The sequence below is a fragment of the Chaetodon trifascialis genome, chromosome 6 (genome assembly GCF_039877785.1).
Source record: "Chaetodon trifascialis isolate fChaTrf1 chromosome 6, fChaTrf1.hap1, whole genome shotgun sequence".
Taxonomy (NCBI): Eukaryota; Metazoa; Chordata; class Actinopteri; order Chaetodontiformes; family Chaetodontidae; genus Chaetodon; species Chaetodon trifascialis.
Genome location: NC_092061.1, coordinates 4966652 through 4981889, shown reverse-complemented (window position 1 = coordinate 4981889; position 15238 = coordinate 4966652). Strand labels below are relative to the sequence as shown.

The window sequence follows — 15238 nt, the reverse complement described above, 5'->3', positions numbered from 1 at the left end:
TGTGTAAACACACAGTATTGTTTCAATCCAGACAGTCATTTGTGGCAGCTGATTGTGTAACAAAAGCATATGATCGATCATCACTGTCAGGTTTGGATGATATTGTGTGACACTCTCTGTGTGTTGTACCTATACCTGTGCGCGGTGCATGAAGCTCGTCTCCTCTGGTACATTTCCACTTTCTCCACTTTCTCTATAATTATGGCGGGCTGTAATCAAAAGAACATGCTTCCTCCATCAACAGCTGCAGACACACTAACACATACACGTCGTGTGACACAGCTGGATGTGTCAGCTTGTCAATTAAAAATTTTATATGCTGCATTGTTCACCGTGTTGAGCAACTCATCAACAAACACTTGAGCATTCTAACTATGTGTGTCTGACTGTGACGATGTGACAAACATATTGCAGACTTATGCTCCACTGTGGACCGCACACTGGATCACCTCATTGATGAACAAACCTTTTTTGTTTATACAATTATTCATTCGATGCCCCAGATTCAATGTAGTCTGCAACAACCTGCCAACCTTCTTTATTATTTTCAGTGATGAACTCTCACATTTTTAAAGCAAATTTAGACTATATATGAACAAATTCTTCATTAAAACATACGCTTGAAGCAGCATTACCATCTTGCACTTTGATTTGTTTACACAGACTTCTACTAGATCACATTAAGGATTATTGTGTTGAGAACATGCTGTTACAGTATTCCATCACTCCTCAGCTATGTTTTATACCTGCGCTAGTCACAACCCACACCTGCATCTCAGATTTTATTGCCCTTTCAGGGCAGATGGAAGGGGTTGAGCTGAAACCTTAGACAAACCTTACACAGAGCGAGGGAGAGATTGTCACGCAACGAGCAGCCTCGAACGCTGCGCAACCTTAACCGCCCACAGGAAGACCGCTGTCCGTCTGCATCCAGGTCATGACAGATTATGAGACGCCAGTCGTCTCCATTTGCATTTACACTACTGACAAAGGACTTCACTGTATATGAACGGAACTACGTGTTTCCAAATTGCAGATATCCAGGGAAAGCTCTATTGTTGCATCACCTGCCCTTTGTCCCGACGTTGTGAAAGCACACATCTGTCTTGTGGTCTTGTGTGTTGGCTTGATAAACAGAAGACAAGTACAGACATAAACTGGAGACTGTAAACTCAGACCTTCAGCCTACCAAGTAAAAATTCTCAAGAGCTCAAGTTCCTGCTAAATCAGATGGTGTGGCAACTCCCTGAGGTACATGTAGGAATCTGTAGCACTTGTTTTGACACCAAAGATTTTAGACCAATTTTCAGGGACGGTACAGCTTTTGAAGCTACCAGCTTGGCACATGGTGCACAATCACCTGAAGCTCAATATGAAAGCAGGCGGTGGACCAGCAGAGGCCCTGTCCTTGTCATCATCCAGCAAGAGGAAGTGGAAGGATGAACTTATACGAGTAGGTTAGGGTCCAAATCAACACTGTACTCAAAACCTGACCCTCCTCAGAAGGGACAGAGCGGACCGTTGATCCTGCGGCGTGTGCGACAGGCTCCTGCAGGTCCTTCACCGGCCTGCAGCCGCCGGCGCTCCGCTCTTTGCTGTGGTGATGGCATCAAGGCTGACGAGGTCGGCAGACTTAACAAGCCGGTGCGGAGGGCCAGCTCTGTGGTCGGGCTGGAACTGGACAGCCTGGAGGCAGAAGCAGAGAGGACAAGACCCGCCCCCAGCCCTAAATCACAAAGACACACACTTTCCACAGCCTCTGGCACCCGCGGGACACGCACAGCAGTCTCCATCCATTGTCTCTGTCTCAAAGTATCATTTTCATATTATACACGAGTCTGGCGCACACTGTTCACATCCTAGACTTGCTGACTCTGCTGCTATTACTCGACTTTACTCGACCCCTCTTGTATAGTTTCTATTTTGACCTCTATTCTTATTTTAGTTTCTATAGATCTTATTCTGTTTCAAAAATAATTAAATTCATATGAAAGAAAAGATTTGATATGCATTTATTAGACATGACACAGCTTCAGCAAAACAAACGTGACAGCAACACTATTAACACATAATATTGTATGTAAGATAATTCATGTTTCCACTGGTCTGTTTTGATAAGTCCGGCACAAATAAAACAAACGTGTTGATGTACCTTCTCTGATGGAAATGTCAAATGCCAAAATACACCTGGTGAAAGTGGTGTGTGTGAACACCACCTGTGTTGTCTAAAATGACCATTTTTCAGTCCTGGCCTCCACTGATTTAACCAAACCCTTTCCCAGGATCTGGAAGTCCTCCAGTATTGCTTCCACATTGGGAAAAGTGTTCGCTTCCGCTCCAGTCACCTCCACGCTCCGAGCAGACACCTGCGACGTCTGTGACAGAGAAGAGACATCACGTCAGAGAGGTGGGCATTCACATGTGGGCGAAGTGATACAACAGAGCAAGCGGTTATGTTATATTAATGCTTTTAGACAGAGGACGTGAGCGACTCCGGCTTTACCTTAAAGGGTATCGAGGTAAAGGCCTTTGGCTTCCATAAGACTGCGATCACTGTTCCACCATAGGGATCACAGAAGAAGAGCGCCAGGTCTCCAAAGGCCTCCTGAAAATAAAGGTAGAAGTTCAGGATGCAGTTTGTCTCAGAACTCCAGGACAAAAGCAAAGTCTATTAAAAACAAAACGGCATCTTTTCAAAGCAAACCAGGTATTTCAGTTTACTTCCTCCACAAGTTGTTACATTTACCAACATCTGTGTGACAAGCGGAGTCGAGTCATCAGTTCCTGGACTGACAGCTTTGACTCATCATTAATAACAAGGTGCATATTCATTCATGCAGTGCACCAAACAGACATGTGTTGGTTGCATAATGCAGCCCGGGTCCTTTCATTCAATGGCAGACAAAGACAGAGCAGGAAAAGAGACAATAACAAGTCAAGACAGTGGCTGAGAAACATCCATAAACATATGAGTACGGGCACGAGGAGGAGGGTTATGCGTGTAAAGGGTGAAGAACATGGACAACATTAAGTTAAATGATGAGGCAGAAAATTTGCTGCTTTGTGCACAGTATAAGAACAGCATGTGCTCGCTGGGTATTTATTCATGTGCTCTGTGATTAATCTTTATTGCCAGGAAGCTGCTGGCCGTCACAGAAAACACTTCGGTCCTGAAGAGGCTAACTGCAGCTTGCGTGTTGCAGCTGGGCTGTCTTCTGTCGACAAGCCATTATGAACGCCACACCTTCCTTTTAACATCCCGAACAGACAAGACTCACTCTGAGCTCGGCCAGGTAGAGGGACACGGGGTTGTAGTCGATGACAGGCAGGGCCCCTCCAGACTGGGCCACGGTGCCGGACAAGAGGCCCCTGCTGAAGGCGACAGCGGGACGGTCGACTGCCTGGCCCTGCAGGGGAACCTGCTTGGGGTTCAGGTGAATCAGCACATCATAGGCATCCAGGGGAGGACGCATGACCACCTACACACACAGATGAGTGCATCACAAGGCTGAAATATTGAATGATTCTTTCAGCTAGTGGAGCATTTATGAAGACAATGGAGCACTTTATTTAACCAACCCTGACATCTTGCATCTGGCTGCCGTCCATCAGCTGACGCTCCAGCACCTTCAGACTCTCTGCAGCCAGCATCACCACACGCTGCAGCATCTGGACACACACGGCGGTTAAACATGGCAGCTTTGGTTATTCAGAGCTTTCCCACTGAAAATATTCTGACACGTTATATAATACATGGACTACTGTTGTGGTTGCACCAGCTATTAATGAGCGGTGTGTTTTAAATTCCCCAGAACATATAAAATAAGACCAACAACTGCAGACAGGATAAGGCAAGAACATCGTGAATAACATTATACAGCGCAATATCCAGCTAGCGAGGAGCCGCCTACTGTATTTGTTGCAACCCGCCTGACGAACGCACGCCCTCGTGCTTTTTGCATTACTGCAAAGGGTGACTTAGATATAAAGCTGGATCAAAAACCCAAGTAGTGTGAGGTAATATGTCAAGAATTAAACTGACGATCATGCACTCTATAAATTAATCTTTGTGTCTTATTTGGGATCTCCTCCTCTAAGGCGTTCATTTACCCAACAACTAGGGATGATAACTGTGCAATAGCTGTTTTGTCCACTTTGGCTTTTGTTAAAGGCGCTTAAAGAGTTCAAGTGAGTTTCTTCTGACTGACAGATTTTCCTCAAACTCACTAATTTCAGTGTTTGACCCCCTGTCGGATGCCCTTTCCTCCAAGTGCAATCACTGTCTTGCTTTTTAGAGATGAACCAGATTACAACCCATGCTCACTCGTCAGGGAAGTGTACAATGTGATACCAGCTCTCTTTCTAGCTCAGTAATGAACCGTGATGTGCACAAAGCTAATTAACATTTCTGAGGTTGTGGCTGTGTAGGAATTCTGCTGACAGAAAGAATCTGGTGTTTTCAGAAACAAGCTCAAATATTCATTCTGTTAACTGCCTCACTGCATCACGATCTGCTCCCTAGTGGTCATTCAGAGGCATTGAGACAACTCCAAACACAATGAACCAGAAGTGTGTGACGGTGGGCATGTGTGTTCACCAAGAAACTGACACAAGCGACCCGAGCAACCAGATGAAGTACACTGGAAGCCATCTTGAACACGGTGAAATAAGCTCACGGTGACGTCTTTGTCAGGACGTCACAGAGCGCAAAGTTCCTGCTCTCTGCCACCATATAAAGCAGGATGCTGGGAGAGGCTCAGTGTTAATGTTGGACGTGCAGAGGCAGCGAGGTGGCCGAGCACAGGAAGCTTATCTGGGTCAGCTACGCACCATGGGAAGCTGGTGTGTGTGCCTTTTCTGTACACTACTGTGTGCCACTGGACTCTTTCACAGCCACGGCCAGAGCGAACCAGAGGAATACAAAAATAAATATTTACCTTATTTCTCTACGACAGAGGACAACAATGAAAAGCAACTGGTGAGCTACACCTGATGGTCTCCCAAAAGCATTAGTGATGTTTTCAGGAGGTTCTGAAGGTTCTTGACAGAAGTTTTGATGGAAATGTTCTTGTTGTTCTTGACAATGTTGTTTTTGATTTGATATTCTGGTGGTATTTTAATGCTTGTTGAAGTAATACACAACGATTCTGCATTTTCAGATCAATGATTTACATGAGGTTTTGGAAAGACTTCAGAACAATCAATTTCCAGCTCTAAGAAAAAAGCACGGCTATCTGCCTGTGGTATGTAACACAACAGCTCCGTCCATCTGGAATCATCTCAGCTTCTAAAACCCCTCCAGTCAATCTGTTTAGAGCAACATTTAGAGCAACTTTTATTGCTTTTCCATAGACACTAAACGTCCACTTTTAACAGTAAATCATGTTAATGATATCCATATCTGTCCATATCTGACATGAATTTGGTTTCACTCTTTTCAGTGTGATCCAGGAGACCAGTGTGCACTAAGGAGAGGCTCAAGGATCGGAAAACTATGCGACTGCTCCCCGCCGAGAACGTGCAACTCTTTTCTGCACCGGTGTTTGTGATTCTCTCTGTCTGTTACAAGTCGAACAGAAAGAAAAAAACACAGTGGAAATGACTGTGTTTGTATACATCAGTTTGATGGTAAAGTTCTCAACTATTTTGTCTATTTTTTTCCTGTTGACTGACCAACTGTGAAATCTAATCGTTTTTGTTACTGCATGCTAATCTAATAAATGTGTTGTTGTGCCAGCTGTGTACTTGTATTGTGTGTCCACTGACCTGTACACTGGGTGCTCTCTTGGTCCACATAGACAGTTTTTTGTCCTTAGGCGTAGCTATAAACATGACAGGCAGAGACTCCCTGGAGGCCATGAAGTCATTCTTGATCTCTGTGTACTCGGCGGCTACACGTGACAAAGAGGAGAACAACAATTCAACTTGGCGTCGAAACAGCGATGCACATGAGCAGGATGTTGAAGTGTGTCGGGTGTGTGTATAGAAAGAGGTCAGGAGAGATTTTGTTTTTGTGACACAGAGGGGTGTGTGTGTGTGTGTGTCTGTGTGCGTGCACTTGCCTGTGAGCTGGTTGTTGAGGTTGACTATCAGCGGGTTGTTCCTCCAGTCAAAAGAGGAAAGCAGATGAAGGAAGCGAAGGAAGCCGACCTGAGGGGAACTGAGGAAGACGGAGAAATTCATTCACATGACCTACTGAACGAACAAAGGAAAGTGGAAAAAAAAAAAAGCACATCCACGAATGAGAGCGAGGACAGATTGTTAAAAAGCAGAGGCAGCAGTTACCCGGGAGGAGTAAAGGGTGCAGGCTGCAGGAAAAGCGACGCCACCAGCAGGTCTGCTGCGTCCTCCGTAATGTCTTCACTGAAGAGCTGAGCCCCCAGCCAGCGTTTGGCCAGGCGACACACCGCCCCAAAACATGGGTGCTGCTGCTGGAGCCTACCAACGAGATGGAGAAAACAGTGAGGGAGGAGCACACAGGGCAAGCAAAACAATACAGAATGAAGAAAGAGACGTAAATAAGACAGACAGGAACAAAAGTAGGTCAAAGGTTACAGGAAGTGAAAACATATAACCAACAGCATGTTAGAACGGGAACGTGTTGGGTTGGAAAAGGCTGAAGGGACCAATAGAAATCCTGATTTCTCCCACAAACACACAGATACTAGTTTGTGTTACGATCTTAATTTGTACCCATGCAATGTGCTGGTAAGCAGAGGCTTGTGAATGGTGGCCATCTCCAGCGCCTGAGCCTCCTCGTTGTCCCTTACAATCAGCAGCCCCTCTGCATTCACACTCTCCCTCAGCACCTGAGGCTCCCGATGGTACGCCACCTGGATGCGGAACACCAAGCCGTCCTGGAAACACAAACAGAGGGAAGTAAAACAGCATGAATAAAATGAAAACTGTGAGCTGCAATGAAAAGAAACTGCGAATAACCACCTGGACATACCACAAACCAAAAACTGTTTCACATTGCCTTTATCTCAATCAAGCGTGCAACATGTACACAAACTCAAAAACGTACCTTCCAGACATCCAGGTGTGTGGGGCAGGGCCTGCATGTATAATTATGCTGCTTCTTGAGTAACTCTCCCAACTGGATGTGGAAGGCAGCTCGAATATGGCGGATGGCGAGGCGATCGTGAGGCCACTTTCCGCTTCCCTCCATGTGACAGATCACTGCAGGAACAGGGTTACCAATACATGGGTAAATGAGTTTGCACAGCTAAATGCCTGTGGTTAAGAGGATGTAATTTTCTTGCTCTGAATGCACGGGTTGTAATTTAGGTATTTAACATATTTGCCTGTTGTCTTTGCGGATTGTAAAAAAAAATTACAAGGAGCACACATGCAGCCAGGAAAAGAGAAAACAAGTGACGTCAACGATTTAACCAAGACTTAACAACTGAACACTAACCTGTGATAGGTGTGATATAAGCGGGACAGGGTTTGCCTTCCTTTGGCACCAATGATCTTGCCGCCTTTATTCTGTCAAAGAAGGAATAGTCCAGCTTCAGTGGCACAGGGGGAAAGACCTGCAAGACATGGCTGAAATGTTAGAAATGCCATAAAGCCAAACTCACACTTTAAAGCTCTTTGAACTGGATCTGCATTGTGGCGGTTTTACTACCACCTACCACTGCATTAGTGAGAGCAGTTCCATGTTAAGAACAAGAGGCTTTACCTGTGTGTATCTGAGTGCAGGGTGGGCTCCTTGTACTGCTGTGATGGAAAGAGGAAGACCCTCCAGCCTCCACAGTTTCCTGCTCAGGTCATCATAGGACTGAACCACCACTAAACTCTCCTCCTCTCCAGTACTCGGCAACTGAAGGGCACAATGCGTATCAGACACATGCCGTACACACACATTATTGTAGAGTAGATTTTACATTAATTTTCTGTCCCTGTTTTTATGTTCGTCCTGCAGTAAATGGTGCATGTGGCTTCTTTGTTGTAAAACTTTGGTATGCAATTGTTGTATGAAAAGTGCTGTAAAAATAAAGTCTATTATATTAGTATTATCATATTTATTTGGTAAAGATTTAACAGCAACAGTGACACCCACTTCTGGTTTAATTAAACAATAAGCAATAATATTGCAAAATAAAATTTAATTATGAAATTAATTACAGGTCTGAAAATCCTGGATTTTATTTTGAATTAAACGTCTATTAAAAACACATCAAACGCTTTTACCTCACTTCCCGTTTTGATGACGTCATCCACCGTCGCCCCCACATACCGCACGCAGGATTCGGGGATATCGGCATGTCTGGAGGATAATAAATATATAATTATTTTCCTACCTGCACTCACCTGACTGCCGCTCTCTGTTGAGGCATATGTCGAAGTGAGACAGGTCACAAACTGGTCTGTTATTACCCCCAAAGACCCCCTTCAGCGGAGACAGTCGCCGCTAACGTTAGCTAGCTTGCTAATGTGAAAATAAATAAATAAAAGCAGGAGTCGGCGCGGACGTTCGCCAGCTGCAGGCAGCATGAAGCGTACGGGGAGGAGACGCAGCTCTGTGTGGGACTGCTTCGAACAGGAGGGGAACTTCGTCCGCTGCATGAAATGTGACGCTACGCTGAAGTACTGCGGCGGAGCCACCAGCTCCATGATCAACCACATGAGCAGGTTCCATCCGTCCACCCCGCCGCTGGACGAGGACGAGAAGCCGGTGATTTGCACCGTGCAATGCAACGACGAAGACGCCGCCGCTAATGCGGACATCATGCAGATCGCGATCATGTCACCCAGCGCCCCCGAGCGCGACTCTGGAGAGAGGAAGCGCCTGAAGCGGAGCTCCGTTTGGGATATTTTCATCAAAGTGGACGACGAGGTTCACTGCACGATGTGCGACACCAAGCTGAAATACAGGAGCAGCACCACCAGCATGATGTACCACATCAAAAACAAGCACCCGGACACTATGCCCAATGACGGCGTATCGGTGGCCGCGCATGCAGAGGTGACCGAGCTGATCTCCAGAATGATAGAGAAGGACATGCTCCCCATCAGCGTGGTCAGCGGTGATGGTTTTCGTGAGCTGCTTGCATACACTGTGCACAATTATAAAATGCCATCTCCTGGAGATGTTACGCGTCTTATTGAAGGCCATTTCCACGAGAAGGTGGAGGAGCTTGCGATGCAGCTGGGTCGAGTGGAGAAAGTGGCTCTCACTGCTGATTTCTGGACAGCCCTCCCGTTTCAGAGGTACATTACAGTTTTCTGTTCGTTCATCACAGAGGACTGGCAGGGGAGGTCGGCTGTGCTGCAGACACACAAGCTGTCATCCGACAGCCACGTCACTACAGCCAGCGTCACAGAGAGGCTTCTCAGCACTGTGCAGAACTGGGGTATTGCTGGGAAAGTGATTGCATGTGTTCATAACAACACACGGGACATCCCGTCAGCCCACGGGTGCGCCCATGTCACCTGGGACTACGCCACTTGCTTTGCCACCACGTTGCAGCTCGCAGTCAGCGATGGGCTGAGCGATGATCTAGTCCGCATCATTGTTGCTGCGGGGAAACTCGTCAAGCACTTCAATCACAACCTGCTGGCGAGTGAGGCCTTGGAGCAGAAGCAAGTTCAGATGTGCCTGCCACAGCACAAGCTCATCCGGTCCAGCAAGGCCAGATGGGACACGATCTGCGATATGTTTGAGCGGCTACTTGAGCAACGGTGGGCGATTAAAGCTGTCCTCTCTGATCGCACGGTCACCAGCAGACAGGAAGCCCAGACCCTTGAGATTGAAGATGACTGCTGGCAAATAATCGAGAACTTCACACCCGTGCTGGCAACGCTGAAGTGGGCAACAACAGTCATATCTGCTGAAACAGAGGTGTCGATTTCAAACATCTACCCAATCACGTTCAGCCTCATTCAGACCCACCTTGTGCCGAGAGAGAGCGATATTGAGCAAGTCTCTGAGTTCAAGGTGAAAGTTCAGAAGTCGCTTAGAAATCACATGGAGGTAGGCACAAACTGATGCTGACTGCTAATTTGTGCTTTGGCTGAAATACATTTAGCAATGATTTCTGTAGAATAAACACCAACGAACAATAAGCAGTACATATTTCTTAATCATCCTTTCATGTTGCTGTCTCCAGGTTGACTCGAATGACCTCGCCTCCAAACCAGCGCTGATTGCCTCGATGCTGGACCCTCGTCACAAACACCTCAGCTTCCTGACGCCAACGGGGAGACTGGCTGCAAAGGTTAAACTGCATGAACTGGTTTCAAAATTGGATGTGATAACTGCCACTGTGGGCCCAAAGGATGAGCAGCAGGAGACCCTGATCACGCCTGACGTCAGCCAGGTGGCCATGCCCTCACAAATGAGAAGCAACACCAAAAACACCATGATGTTGCTTCTAGGAGACAACTACAGTTCCTCCTATGCCACGGACTCTGAGGCTCAGGTAGATTACTACCTGAGAGACATCGCTCCCTCGTTGGACATAAACCCTCTGGACTGGTGGAAGGTAAATGGGCCGAGGTTCCCTAAACTGGCCACTCTGGCGAGACACTATTTGTGCGTACCTGGGGTGTCACTGCCATCTTTATTGTCAGAGGCTGGACAAACATTCGCCACAATGCGTACAAGACTGAGCCCAGAGCATGTTGACATGATGATCTTTGTAAACAGAAATTCATAGCTTGCATGATGGAGACATACACTGATACTAGAATAAGGTTACTGTAGTGCAGCTGAGGGCAAGTTAAGTGGACACCTTTACTGGATGTTAGTGAGGATGAGGAGGTGGCAGGGCTTTTAACACAGAAGGTACTCTCCCACTGTTGATATGTTGTATATGCTGGTGCAAATAATACTACAAACATTTTTTTTCTGTCAACAGAAAGTTAGAATTTTTGCCCTCAATAGTTGCTGTGAGCTGAGCTGCAGTCACATACTTAACTATAAATATAATGCTGCTAACACTGTATCAAGCTGCAGTATTTTATATGCCCTGTTTAACTTAACACTGGTATTATGTTTTGTACATTACGGTTACAAACATTTATTTTGATTAGATTTCTCTCTATTCGTCTATAAATCAAGATGAAAACCACAATGACAAAAATAATGAAGTGTTCCTCTCTTACTATGAATGTACACATTACACTACAGATAGAAACTTGACCAAACTGACCACTGTGTAATTACCAGTATTAATGTGATGTCTGTTGTGTCTCTCATTATGGTGTGCCAAGATAAAATACGTACAGCTCCAGCAGGTGTGTGATGATCTGTTGGGGGACCAGTTGTTTTTGGAACATGCTCTTTCCGTCCCAGAGCACGGCCTCGGTGATGGCACCGTCCTGGAAACGACGCAGCTCGGAGCGTGAACCCCACAGCTGCCGAAACTCAGCCGCCTGGCAGGAGAACACCACTGTTATCAATAAGAAGTCAATGCACAAGCACGGCAACGCATAAACATAAATTCTGGACAGTTGCATTGAGAAGACAGCATTCAACTCCAGCAGGAAAAATAAGAAAACACTACACACACATGCACAGAGGAGAGCGGCAGGCGAGGTTACCTTGGGGCTGTCTGCAGGTGGGCCTCTTTCCAGGACAGAGGCTGCCAGCTCCGGCCTTAAGAGCAAACTGAAGGAGAGGGGAGGGTGGGCTTTGTGTTTTGGAGCTTCACTCTCCACAGACCACTGAGATGAAACAAAAGTTAAGTTCAGTGATTTGAAGATTGTAAACGAGTGTATTTCTGACTCACTCCTTTGGAAGAGACTTTCAGACTGTTTTGAGTGTGCGTGTTCTGCCAGTTGGTAGGTCAGCGATGGGTAACTGTAACCCCTGAAAGTAAATCTCTACCTCAGGCTCAGGAGAGAGGGAGTGCGTGAGAAGGTGGATCCTTTGGCCCAGTCCTTGCTGAAACAGTGTCAGAATATAAGGGAGCGCAGCCTGGACGTAATTCCCACTGTTGTCCATCAGCTCACTGAGGAGGTTCAGTTTCTTACAGGTGGACTGAAGATTGACCAGCTCACATAACCTGTGTGTAAGCGGGAGATGAAGAGCACAAATCAGAAGAGCTGACAGGATGAAGATGAGTTTTCATCTGAAAGGAAAATTTCCAGTGAAAAGGTGTCTTTAATTGAAACCCTCGAACACGTCATAGATGCCAGAAAATGATTTGTGTTGGACAGGAGGCATGAAATTAAGCTGCTTATGTTGCACATGTAACTACAGGGATGTAATTAGTTTGTGTTGCATTGGCTGATAAACAAAGTCATACTGGAATACGTAGTCACTTGTCCTTATCATGGGTTTGGGCGTCATGAGGAGGCTGTGAAACCCATCCACTGTGGGGTCGTCCCAGAACTGCATCGACACAGATGCCTCGTGCTGCAGCTGAGAAGCAGAATGAAAATGATCAAAACCTGCCACTTAATCCCAGCAGTGAAGATGGATGTTGTCTGAACAGGTTTGATTTTTTTACAGTATTTACCTGTTTGTAGGTACAAGCGGTCATGTCAGCACACATGTTGAGGTGTCCCGAAGGGTCGACAAACACCACCTGGAAAGCGTTGTCGAACTCTGCCAGAGATGGCTGCGAGGAAAAGAAAAATAAAGAAACGAGACAACAATGATTAATTTAAGAAGTCAACAAAAGTGGGAGTCGTGCAGGAACAGGTTTACTGTTTTCTGTGTGAGCTAAAGCACTCACAGCTGTAGAGTCGGGATCTTTGGCGAGGCTAATTCCATTCACTGTCAGGTCTGTAGAGGCTGAGGGTTAGAACGATAGGTGGGTAAGATGCAAGATACTCAGCCACTAAGATAAGCCAAGAAACAGTGATGTAGAAGATTTCAAATTTTCTTACCCAGGAAGTTCAAACTGTTTCGAAACAGCTGATAGGCTGTCATGGTGTTGCTGACTCTGTGAGTGGTCAGCAAGTAAGTCAACAGCATTGAAGCCAGGAAGCCATTAAAACAACCAGTGCCCTTTGAGAGAGTAATACAGAGGTCAGAGGAGTGACACATAAATCAGTCTTTGGTTTTATAAGCTCTGTGCAGTAAGTCAAAGAGCCACTGTAAGCCTCCCACCTGGTCGAGCTCCCTTTGACGAAGCCAGACTTTGAGCAAAGCCACCCCACCAGCAAACGCTGGGCACTGGGAGCTTACAGCAGACAGAAACTGGAGGTGAGCCCTGGGCAGCAAATCCCCCAGGACAGAACTATTGTAATGTGGAGTGGGAGGTTCACTGCTCTCTGTAACAAACAGACAAGAAAAGACAAACTTGGTCTTGATGAAATTGAACTTTTGTCAATTTTGTCAATGTGTTCCTGAATGTATGTATGATGACTGTCTGAGAAAATGTATAGGGCGTAAAAATTAATAATCTTACCAGATTGGGAGCTCTGCAATCCGGTGTACCACTCTGTCCGGATGTTATTCCTCTGGGGGTGGAAACGGCTGGGCTTGAAGAATCCAGGAGGCGGACAGGCATGAACACGTACAGTGAAGCTGGAAGACTCTTTACCTGAAAGATGGGACACCACATCACATCTCAAACCAAAAACAGCTGAACATGCATAAGCAAAGAAAATAAAATTGCTGGTAAAATCCAAACAATGAACAGTGAATGCAGAAGGTTATTTTGTAGAATATGCTGGAAATGCAAAGTTAAATACCTGGAGGTGTCAGCAGCAGAACGGGTCGGAGTCGATTCCCGTGGAGACATGAATAACGCATGGTTCCAATGTCAGAGGAGGATGTGAGATACTGGGCCAGGCCTGCCAGGTAGAGAGCCCTCTTCCTCGGATACCTCTGATTCAAGACATCCTTTGGGTGGAGGACATCCTAATAACAGAAGGATGAGGAGACAGAAGACACCAGTGTCTCTTACAACCTAACTGCATTACGACATATCATCAAATGAAGGGGGACAGGTGACTTACAGCTGGGATTGTGACAGCCAGATCCACCATAACGCATGGTTTGGTGCAGGTGCCCAGAGGGTAGCTGCCGATCAGATCAACAGAAGCAGGAGGTGCCATGTGGAACTTGCCCTTTGTTGTTTTGGGCACCAGGAGGAATGGGACCTTAACCTCGCTAGACAGCCATGACAGATCACTGACCTGGACACACAGACAGATGGAGTAAAAACCTGGTTAGAGGTTTCTGTGTGTGAATCCGCAGAAAGATGAATTAAAGGAACTGAGCCTCTACGTCCAACCATGCAGCTCTTCTTGCAGTTAAAGTACTACACACCTCAACCTCTGGTGACTCCGGCACAGTCTGGAACAGCTCGGTGACTGTCTCAACAAAGGAGTCTATTTGTTGTTTCCTATGTTCACTGAGGACGACCTCCTTCAGCAGCTCTTCCATCTGTTAGCGACAGATTATAGACATTGAGGAGGAGCATGTGAATGCCTGTGAGGTTGTTTACATGGCGGGACAATGTCAGGAAGTCTCACCTGCATTTTGAGCAGGCTGCAGTGAAACAGGCTTTCCGCCTCCTTCAGCTGGTTTAGCTCCTCTGCTGATGGAGGTCTGTACAGATCACTTCGGGACAGCTTCACCGGGTGATAGACCACCTCCTCCCCTGGTGCCTCTTCAGGTTTGCTCCTTTTGACTTTAACGGGAGCCTCATCTTCCTCCTCTTTCTTTTTCTTATGACGGGACTTTGAGGGAATCATCTGGAAAATAACAAAACAAAATGCAGTAGCAGCAATCGCAGCCCTGGTTTATTACGCTTTAACTTGTGTTAAAAATCACAATAACCAGGAAGTGGTATAAAAACTGGATTTGCTAAAAACTGATATTATCTGACCTTTTATAATTCAGTTTTTATGCATTAGACACAGGACGTTCAGCATATTCTTACCGATGTAACATAGCTGCAAATTGTCGGGAAAGCATGCAAGCTAACACTCGTGTACCAGTGAGTAAAATTGCCCCTTGTGTTAAGCTCCCAAACAGCTAAAATTAGGATTAATGTCGCCGGTTTTACCTCTCCTGGGTCCTCAATAACTGTCTGCTTCTTTTTCATGTCTGAACTGCTTTCCAAATGACGGTAATTCCGATGTTTTGAAAGTTTTGATCAACACTGCGTTCCCTTCATTGCGCTCTCACATGTGCAAAGGGTTAGTTAAACTTGCTAGTACAGAAAATATGTATCTGATTGGTGCAGAAGCGGCGCCGGTGAATGGTGATTGGCTCGCTGCTAGTCGGGCGTCCGGTCCGCTTCAGCAAGGTAGGTTGCACGAGCAG

At 46.2% G+C, this 15238-nt stretch overlaps 2 protein-coding genes across 3 annotated transcripts; one reads left to right on the top strand and one right to left on the bottom strand.

Annotated features, from left to right (window-relative positions):
• Nucleotides 1-1989: 1989 nt before the first annotated feature.
• nol6 (nucleolar protein 6 (RNA-associated)) lies at nt 1990-15142 on the bottom strand. Its single transcript, XM_070963990.1, has 26 exons — nt 14979-15142; nt 14443-14664; nt 14237-14353; nt 13924-14103; nt 13657-13825; nt 13371-13505; nt 13070-13233; nt 12847-12967; nt 12693-12751; nt 12474-12575; nt 12261-12376; nt 11840-12017; nt 11554-11676; nt 11237-11385; nt 8200-8275; nt 7688-7828; nt 7421-7538; nt 7028-7182; nt 6694-6857; nt 6286-6438; nt 6063-6160; nt 5767-5891; nt 3580-3669; nt 3279-3479; nt 2504-2605; nt 1990-2375 (listed from the first exon to the last, which is right to left on the bottom strand). The coding sequence occupies exons 1-26, from the start codon at nt 15015-15017 to the stop codon at nt 2226-2228; spliced, it is 3447 nt and encodes a 1148-aa protein (XP_070820091.1). The 5' UTR covers nt 15018-15142; the 3' UTR covers nt 1990-2225.
• Nucleotides 8229-11101, top strand: LOC139332239 (E3 SUMO-protein ligase ZBED1-like). Of its 2 annotated transcripts, XR_011602283.1 has the most exons (3): nt 8229-9982; nt 10119-11004; nt 11072-11101. XR_011602283.1 is itself a non-coding variant. In XM_070963991.1 (2 exons), exons 1-2 carry the CDS (start codon nt 8501-8503, stop codon nt 10665-10667), a joined length of 2031 nt encoding a protein of 676 aa, XP_070820092.1. In that variant the 5' UTR covers nt 8269-8500; the 3' UTR covers nt 10668-11101. The 2 variants fall into 2 exon arrangements, 1 of the variants encoding a protein (XP_070820092.1); XM_070963991.1 differs by having other exon boundaries at nt 8269-9982; nt 10119-11101.
• Nucleotides 15143-15238: the final 96 nt, after the last annotated feature.